This window comes from Saccopteryx leptura, chromosome 3, assembly GCF_036850995.1.
Source record: "Saccopteryx leptura isolate mSacLep1 chromosome 3, mSacLep1_pri_phased_curated, whole genome shotgun sequence".
NCBI classification, from domain to species: domain Eukaryota; kingdom Metazoa; phylum Chordata; class Mammalia; order Chiroptera; family Emballonuridae; genus Saccopteryx; species Saccopteryx leptura.
Genome location: NC_089505.1, coordinates 371,058,694 through 371,067,329, shown reverse-complemented (window position 1 = coordinate 371,067,329; position 8,636 = coordinate 371,058,694). Strand labels below are relative to the sequence as shown.

Here is an 8,636-nt window from a genome sequence, read left to right as displayed (position 1 = left end):
TAACCCTGGCCTCTCCCCATCCCCACCCTCCATGTGGGACCTTTCTGTTGACTGAGCACTTTTCCTTTGTCTCCTGAAACCTCTGAGCACTCTGTGGCTGGTTGTCCAGGCAGCAGACTGTCCCCCAACCCCTGTGACCACCTCAAAGGAGCTGGGAGGGGGGACCCAGACACCCGGGGGGAACTTGGACCTAGGGCCACTAAACCAAGAATCTGTCCTGGAGGCAGAGGTAGGGACACAAGGCAGGAGGGGACCTGATGGAGACAGGAGAGCCCCCAGCCCCTGCCACTCTCTCCCAGGAGCCAAGGCGGGGGTGGAGGGGGTTCCAGGCACAGGCTTGTGTCCAGGTGGTGGAAGGAGGGAGGAGGTGAAGGGCTCCAGGGAAGTTCCTGGGGGAATGAGGATGCCCCAAAGCTCAGGGGGGTGGTCAGGAGGGGTGGGGAGGTGGAGGAATGAGGAAGGGGGTGGAGAAGGCCCCACAGTGGAATGGGACGTCCAGGTGGAGGTGGGAGGGGCCCAGCAGGGGTGGGGGCAGCTCTCCACACCTCCGCCACCCACAGGAAACCAGAGAGCACTAATCTGCTGGGCTGACGGGTCTGGTAGCTGTGCTGGGTATCTGTCCACTCTCCCGGCCAGGCAGGACGAGCACGGAGCAGCAGTGTGGGGACTGGACCATGCAGGGGACACAGCTGGTGCTGCTCCTGCTGATGCTGGCTTCCTGCAGTGAGCTCGGTGGGTGGCAAGGGCTGGCGGGAGGGGGACAGCTGGGTGGACAGGGAGGAAGCAGGGAGGCTGCGGAGGTGCTGGTGGTGCACCTGCTGAAAGGGAAGAGAGGAAGAGGGGCTGGGCAGCATGGAGGGGCATGAGCGTGGGGAGGCGCATGTCATGAGGGCGCTGCCCCTCAGGGCTGGCACTGGCTGGGTCACCAGCAAAGGCCTTGGTGCCAGCTGGGGGAACGCCCTTCACTGGGGGTCCCTGGGAAGGGCTTTCAGGTCCGCAGTTGGGGCTACGGTGCAGGGCACGTCTCAGAGGGGCCTTGGGCAGGCCAGGGCGGTGCGGTGGACTGGAGGCGGCAGGGGATGGACAGAGGGAAGCAAACGCAGGCATATGGAAGGGGGTGAGGGTCTGAGGAAACATCTGGGGGACATCCAGCCCCTTGGGGGCCCTACAGCCAGTCACAGAAGGAGCTGAATCCCAGCCCAATTGAGATGGTTCTGCCCATTTCCCAGAGAGGGAAACTGAGGTTAGTGTGAGAGACAGTGACACCCCCTGGGAGTGGAGAAGCCTGTGGTCTTGCTGTGCGAGAGCTGCTTGGGCAGGCTGGAGCCCAAAGGGCCCCCTGGGCTCCTGTGTGGCGTGGGGGGTGGGGCACCGTGGCACAGATGAGGAGCAGCTGGACCCGCCCCCGCCACTGTGCACCTGACCGGCCTGGTCCCCCTGGCTCCCTGCCAGCCCACCCTGCCCCGCCGACACAAGTGCTCCCCCAACACTTCCAAACCTGCTTTGTCTCCACCTTGGGAGTCCGTGTCCCCTGGGGGCACACTCTGACTTGGGACTTCCAGTGTTGACTGGTGGGCAGCTGAGCCCTGGCTGGCATTGTCTCCCTCAACCCTGGGCCTCCGGGACAGAGTGCTTGGGAGGGGCGGGGCCTGTCTGACCCCCTCCTTGCCATTTCCCACCCAGCGGTGGCCCTGCAATGCTACGCCTGTCAGGAGCCCACAGGGGTGTCCAGCTGTGTCACCATTGCCACCTGCAATGCCAATGAAACCATGTGCAAGACTACACTCTACTCACTGGAGACAGGTCAGTGGGTACTGGGTGGGCAGGGCTGCCTCCAGCCATCACCAGCGGTCAGCATGCCCTTCCACCCCCTCCAGTGAGGAACTCCCTGTGCTGGTAGCCACGTGTGCCTGGCACATGGTAGGCGCTCAGCTGGTGTTGGTGGAAGGAGAGGGGAGCTGGGCCACAGGGGGACTGAGACGGGGTGGTGACCCACAGTGGGACCCACACAGGGCACAGAGGCCAACCTGATACTGGTGCCCTGTGCCCGCAGTGTACCCCTTCTTGGGGCACTCCACGGTGACCAAGTCCTGCGCCAGCAAGTGTGTGCCCTCGGACGTGGACGGCATCGGCCTGACGCGGCCCGTGCTGTGCTGCAACACGGAGCTGTGCAATGTGGGCGGGGCACCCGCCCTGGGCAGCGCCCGCAGCCTGGCCCTCGCCCTCACCCTCGCCCCCCTCCTGAGCCTCCGCCTCTAGACCCCCCTCAGCCTTGAGTCCTCTTGAAGAAGCTCACCGCACCTGTGCCAGGCCTCCTGGGTCTCCTTCCTGGGCTGGGACTGCCCACTGGGGCGGGGGGCGTCTCCACCTCTGTCTCTGGTGCCACCACCGCCGGCCTCCGCCCCTTCCCCAGTTCCCCCACCTCCCTGGCTCTGCCCAGCCTCCCAGGCTCTGCGGCTGTCTCTCCCGACCCACACCACTGTCCCCAACTGTCTCCCTGTGGAAGTGAGGATGGCCACCGGGCCTGGCACACCCCAGACCAGGCAGGACTCTGCCCTCTGGGCCTTCACTGGGATGACTGGGGTGGGGCAGGGAATGGGACCCCACGTGCAGGGTGAGCACCACACCCATCTGGCTTCTCAGAGGAGGGAGTGTCAGGGCAGGGCCGTGAATGACAGAGCGGTTGGGTAGAGGGGAACACACCAGGCCAGGCTGGAGCCAAGTGGCCCGGACTCTGGGATGCTCTATGGAGCAGCCCACGGCCCAGCCCCGTGGTCCTCCTGCGTCATGTTGTAGAGGGTGCCGAGTGAAGGAAGCTGGTGGGAAAGCCCCCCAGTGCCCATCCCCTGCCTTCTCCAGGCTCACCCAAAAAAGCTCACTTGGGCCCCACTCCCTGAGTGCCAGGGAAACCCAAGCTCCAGCGCAGAGGGGACCTGCACTTCACCTTGGACCAGGGCTAACACAAAACCCTCCCGACTTCCTTCCTGCTCACCTGCCCAACACGCACACCCAGTCATGGAAGGCCGCACACCCCTCCTGGCTGCTATGCCCACCTGGGGCACCCTCCCTGCCACGTGTGGCCCAACTGTTGATGTAATCGGTCTCTCCCTTTGCAAACCACCTTCTGTCCCACACAACTTGCCCCAGCCCAGGAGGCCAGGTCACTTCTGCCCTCCGGCTGCCCAGGAAGGTGGAGAGCCTAGGCTCCCGCTCATGTCCTGCTTGCAAACCACTGGCTACCATCCAACTTTGGCCGGGCCAAGTCCTCTCCAGCCCCAGCCCCCCCTCGCCGAGGGCCTGCTGCACACCTAGCTGCTTTCAGCTGCCCATTCTTTCCCAGGCCCACAGAGCCAGGCCCTGGGCAGGTGGTCAGGATGTGGATGCAGTCCATACCGCCTCACTCATCTGCTTCACGTCCTGGGGGTCCCACTTCCCTGCCCTCTGCAAGGGGCCTGCAGAACAACCCCTCCACTCTGTGACTTCCCTTACTCCCACCAGGAGTCTGGGGTCCAACCTCCTGAGCCCCTGTGGGGGATCATGGGGCTCGATCCTGGGGAACAAACTGGAAACCTGGGTGGGGGGTTGGGGCACCTCCTTGGTCCCACGTTCTGTGGAATGGAGACAAGTCCTGCTGACCGGCCTGGACCCCAGAAAGCACAGACAGCCCCCCCATACCAGAGCACATCCCAGGGAGTGTCCACTGCTTCTCTGGGGGGGGGGTCGGGGCTTCCAAATGAAGACCTCCCCCAGCGCACTCACATTTAAGACCCTTTAATCTTGGGCTTCCTTTAAATAAAACAACATTGCAGCTTTCCCATGGCGCTACAAGGCAGCCAGCCTGGGGGCAGGTAGGGGTGGGTGTCGGTGCGTTCCCGCCTCCAGCTGGTGGGGGAGGGGGGGCTTCCTGGGTGGGGCAGCAGGGGGCGGTTCTGGGCTCTCGCTGCTCTGGCCCGCCCCACGTGCCGGCAGGGCAGGTGCACAGGCACAAGCAGGCGGGCACACACACGGGTGGCAGTGGTCACACTCGCGGGGTCCTGACCCGTCTCCAGTTGGTCAGGGAACTGAGGCCATCCAGCAGAGCCAGAGCTGGGGCTCTCTCGGCCCGTTTCTGTCTCTCTTCGGGCCTCCCTCTCCCCAGCGGACAGGCGGGGGAATTAGGCTGGATCAAGTGGCCTTGGCTAGCATCCCAGCAGGCTGGTGACTCCATCAGGGAGCTGTGACAGCAGCTGCCGGGACAGGCCACTGGAGCAAAGCCAAGACCTTCCTGTCCCGGCCAATCTAGGGAGGCAGCCCCTCAAAATAAGAAGGGAAGAAATGGCAGCAGCACAGCCCAGCGAGAGGGCCAGAGCGGGCAGGGCCTCACCCATGGTCACACTGCACACCCCCACGGGCACTGAGGGATGCAGACAGGTGAGGGCGGGGTGCAGAGGGCACCCAGGCAGAACCCCACTCCCGCTCCATTCTCTCCTGAGCAGCAGGTCATAAACAGGACACCTTCCAGCTATAGGAAGCTTACCACCTCCACAGGAGCCCCATGCCATTTGAACCCAGCTGCAGTCCCTTTTCCTACCCCAGGGGAGCCCAGGTGGCCAGTTCTCCCTCAGTCAGCCTGGCCTCTGACTTGGGCTCTGCTCTAGGCCTGCCCCTCCCTCGCCTGCAGCCAAAGATCCACCTTGAGATGCTGGCAGCTCCTCACTGTGCCTGAATCAGGCCCTGGCTGTGCCAACCACACTGCTCCGGCTTTACCCCTGCCATCCTCACCCAGCCACAACTGCAAGCTCTAGATGCCCTTAGGGCAGCAGTCTCTGGACTTGGGCCCATGGCAGCCTGGCTCCACCCCCCCCCCCCCCACACACACACAGACACAGCCATGTGCCAAGGGTCTGAGACCTCCCACTTCATCCATCATCTCCACCCTGAGGCCGGAGAGGTCAGGGCACCTATGTCACCCCATCCCATGCTCTCAGTGTGTTGGGAAGGGTCACAGAAGGGCATGAATAACGGAGAGGGAGAGGAGGGCCAGTGGGTGAAGGGGACTGGGCTGGTCACAGGTTGCTCCAGCTTAGAAAGAGCGCCCCGCTGGGCCAGCCCATCCCGCACTCTCTGCCCCCGGAACAGGCAGGGATGGGTGGGCAGCTGTCCCGGGTAGAGGCTGGCGGGCAGGAAGTGGTGGTCACTGGTCCTTGACAACATCGCTGAGCCCGCTCTCGGCTCGGAGCAGCTGGCTGCTGGCCTCGTTGTAGGCAATCCAGTGCCGCAGGTCTTCCGGCAGCTCAGGGGGCTCCACCTGCCGGGGAGAGCGGGGTGAGGCTCCCATGAGCCCTGCACTGCCCTGGTGACGGGCAGGGGTGCAGGGAGGGCGCCCACCCAGGCTGCTGCCTGCACACCTCCAAGCCTCTGCTGATGCTGCCCCAGCTCCAAGGGTCCTCCTCCTCCCCTCCCAGGTAGCCCCCTGACCCCCACCCTGGGCCCTCGGTGTTTCAACTTCTCTTGTCTTAGCTCTCAAGGCAGCACTCTCCATCAGCAGCTGTCCCCTCAGAGCCATGTCTGAGCTTTCCATGTGTCCCTAGAACTCAGGTCAAAACCTCTGAAGACAGCTGGTTGACCCAGAGGAGCCGGAGGCCATCAGAGTCAGACAGAGAGGGGACGGAGGGCAGGGGGCCAGGGCAGCACTGGCAGGGGGTTGCCATGAGTCCCCCTTTCTCAAGGGCACCATCAGGAGCTGAGCTTGCCCTCACCAGGTCCACTCAGGGCCTGACCGCTGCGCTCCCACCACTGGCTGCTGGGCACCCGTTTTGTGACAGGGTGGCGGACTGTGACACTGGGCCAGGCCTGGGAGGTCAGAGGTCTTGCAGACGGGCTTGGGGAGCTCCTAGGGATGAGGCGAGAGCCCCAGCTGAGTGCCCACCCATCTCAGGGGGTAGAGGTGCTCAGAGCCAGAGCCCCAGAGCTGCCCTTGTCCACGGGGAGAATCTGCTCCAGGTCCAGCTCTTGGGCGCACTCTCCTCCCAGCCCAGCTGTCCTCCCAAGGCCACGTCACCCCACACCAGCCCTTCAACACGCGGGGCCCCTGGGCACTGGACTCGGCCTGCCCTACACTAAACCCCAGACTCCACCTGGAACTTCCCTGGACTCAGGATAGAAGACGGGTAACTCCTGGCCACCCCTTGGCCCTCCTGTCCCTGGTGGGTGTCCTCGATGTCCTCAGGCTGTCCCTGACATGCTGTGTTGTCAGCTCTCTTACTTCTCATGTGGAGCTCACCCATCAGCCCGAGACCCTGCAGCCTGACCACGTCGCAGCCTCCTGTGCAGGAAAGCTGCCTTGACTCCTCTCTCCTTTGCCTTTGGCCACCGATCCCGGCCCATCGACTTAGTCTTGATGGCCAGCCACCAATCGCACTGGCCGTCCCCTCCTGGTCCCTTGACACGTGGAGGAATACACAGAGCATCTCTGTCCCTATGGGGGCGGGGGGAGAGCTAGGCCCTTTGGTTGTGCTCCTGGCTCAACAGAAGCAGAAAACCAGGGAGCTGTGCCTGTGGCCCGCAGTGCAGACTCAAGAAGCAGCCATCCCTCTCTGAGCTTGGTTCCCTACCTTTGATATGGAAAAAGCTGGCCTCTCACAATTAAGGTGAGGCTGTGTCCCTTCTCTTCAGAGAGAGAGAGAGAGAGAGAGAGGGAGAGAGAGGGAGGGAGGGAAGGAGAGAGAGAGAGAGAGAGAGAGAGAGAGAGAACCCTGCCAGAGGGCACTCAGGGGCTGGAACAGGTTGGGCAGGTTGTCAGGATCCCTCCACAGCAGAGTTTGCCCTGGCAACCGTCGCTGCAGCGGCACCCTGGTTGTCCCCAGGGCCCAGCTGCCATGCTGCGGTAGCCAGCTGTGCTGTGCTGGCAGGAGCAGGCCCTGGGGAAGGGCCTTGAGCCCAGGTAGTGCCGTTGCTTCTTTTCTCCAACTGGAAAAAGCAGAAAGGCCTGCGGCTCTCCAGGGCTCAATCCTTCAGCGCCAAACCAGGTGATGGTGACCCAGAACTTCCAGCAAGTTCCTCTCAATGACAACACCCTCCCCCCCCACACACACACACTATGTTCAGAAGCAAGGACCAGAAAGGGTGGCTCTACACTCCAAGACACACAGCACTGCACTTAGTCTACTGGGAGAGGCCTGGTCTGGGCTTCCCAGTTCTGGAAAAAGGTGACGAATGGGCACGGAGCCTTGAGGAACGCGGTTAAGAAGTTCCTCAAGGAAGGGAGCAAGCAGAGTCAAGTTACAAAGAGTTGATTCGGTGACCCTGGGACCTCCCTCTCCGCCACCCGGAAGAAGAGCATCAGTGAATGAGGCCCTGGGCCCAAAGGAAAGGGCAGGAACGGTACGCGGCAGGGCGGGTTAGTGGGTCTTCACCAAAGGAGGGGCAGGGAGTCGTCAGGGCCCCGCAGGGTCGTGCCCGGGGAGTGCATCTCACCCTGCGCTTGCACAGGTGCTGCACGACGCGCTCCGGTGAGGTGCCCAGCACGTGCTGGCGGGAGCGCAGCAGCGCGCAGACGAAGCCGTCGCGCAGGCTGATGAAGCGCGCCTCCAGGTAGAAGGCGCGATCGTCCCAGCCCAGCAGGCGGGTGCGCACCTCGAAGGGCTCGAGCAGGTGCAGCGAGCGGCGGTAGCGCGCGCACGAGGCGGCCAGCACGACGCGCGCCCCGAGCGCACGCAGCGCCTCGAGCACGCCGCAGCGGGCCATGTGCGCGGCGCGCGCCACGTCGGCCTCGCGCAGGTAGCGCGCGTTGTTCATGTGCAGCAGCAGGTCCAGGTCCGAGGGCAGCACGCGGCCCGCATAGCGCTGCTCGGCCAGCAGGTCGCGGACGCGCGGCTGCAGCAGGCGCGCGCGCAGCACCGCGCACGGCAAGCGCACCAGGTACCAGCCGTCCAGCAGCGCGAAGTAGGCGAGCGCCAAGGCCAGCAAAGGCACGAGCAGCCCCAGCATCGCGGCGGACGGAGCCCGCGACGCCGCGGCCGGCCGGGGCGCCTTGCACTGCTCGCTGCCTGCCCCGCTAGCCCGGAACCGGCGAGCGCAGCGCGGCCCGGAGCGAACCACCTCGCGAAGCTGGCTGAGGGAGGAACGCGCCTGGGAAGGCTAGCGCTGGCGGCCTGAGCCTGGTCTCCCGCCGCGGGCACCCCCGTGCCCTCAGTGGTTCGTTCCGCCCCGCCGCGGGCGCCGCTGTCGCTTTCCCTGGGTGGGCGGGGCACCGGACGCGCGCGCGGGGCTCCACAGCGGCATCTGGCGGTTGCGCGCCGCGTTGCAGGCGCGGGAGCGCCCGGGGTCTCCGGCGGGGACTTCTGTGCCTGGATGGAGCCCAAGCCCCTGGCGTCTATCCTGGCCCTTGAAGACTCGGTCTGGCCCCAGAGATTCGGCCCCTGTTCCAGCAGAGTCAAAGGGCCCAGTCCTTATTCGGCCAGGCTGCGGGATTTTTCAAGAGAAATGGACACAGCCGGTCCCCAAGGGTGCTAGTTGGAGACTCTACTGGAAGCCGACCTCCTATACTCCAGAACGTTCAGGGGCTCCCCATTTCCGCAGGGAGACACCCTTAAAGCGTATGCGGCGGATTTAGGGTGTATCACTGCCTGGCCCCAATACACCTTTTCAGTCCCAGC

The 8,636-nt window shown here is 64.4% G+C and overlaps 2 protein-coding genes across 3 annotated transcripts; one reads left to right on the top strand and one right to left on the bottom strand.

Annotated features, from left to right (window-relative positions):
* Positions 1-563: 563 nt before the first annotated feature.
* LOC136401446 (ly6/PLAUR domain-containing protein 2-like) lies at positions 564-2,305 on the top strand. 2 transcript variants are annotated; one of them, XM_066379706.1, is made up of 3 exons: positions 564-732; positions 1,684-1,803; positions 2,054-2,305. In XM_066379706.1, the coding sequence occupies exons 1-3, from the start codon at positions 675-677 to the stop codon at positions 2,257-2,259; spliced, it is 384 nt and encodes a 127-aa protein (XP_066235803.1). In that variant the 5' UTR covers positions 564-674; the 3' UTR covers positions 2,260-2,305. The 2 variants fall into 2 exon arrangements, with proteins under 2 accessions (XP_066235803.1, XP_066235804.1); XM_066379707.1 differs by having other exon boundaries at positions 565-723.
* A 2,273-nt stretch (positions 2,306-4,578) lies between these two features.
* On the bottom strand, positions 4,579-8,636 carry THEM6 (thioesterase superfamily member 6). Its single transcript, XM_066379678.1, has 2 exons — positions 7,456-8,636; positions 4,579-5,287 (listed from the first exon to the last, which is right to left on the bottom strand). The coding sequence occupies exons 1-2, from the start codon at positions 7,966-7,968 to the stop codon at positions 5,174-5,176; spliced, it is 627 nt and encodes a 208-aa protein (XP_066235775.1). The 5' UTR covers positions 7,969-8,636; the 3' UTR covers positions 4,579-5,173.

What these genes read in the sequence shown, in the direction of transcription:
- LOC136401446 (XM_066379706.1), top strand. Translation starts at nt 675, where the DNA reads ATGCAGGGGACACAGCTGGTGCTGCTCCTGCTGATGCTGGCTTCCTGC. An exon ending in GGCTTCCTGCAGTGAGCTCG is followed by an intron (nt 733 to 1,683) that starts GTGGGTGGCAAG and finishes TTTCCCACCCAG; the next exon opens with CGGTGGCCCTGCAATGCTAC. An exon ending in ACTCTACTCACTGGAGACAG is followed by an intron (nt 1,804 to 2,053) that starts GTCAGTGGGTAC and finishes CTGTGCCCGCAG; the next exon opens with TGTACCCCTTCTTGGGGCAC.
- THEM6 (XM_066379678.1), bottom strand. Translation starts at nt 7,968, where the DNA reads ATGCTGGGGCTGCTCGTGCCTTTGCTGGCCTTGGCGCTCGCCTACTTC. An exon ending in AGCACCTGTGCAAGCGCAGG is followed by an intron (nt 5,288 to 7,455) that starts GTGAGATGCACT and finishes TCTCCCCGGCAG; the next exon opens with GTGGAGCCCCCTGAGCTGCC.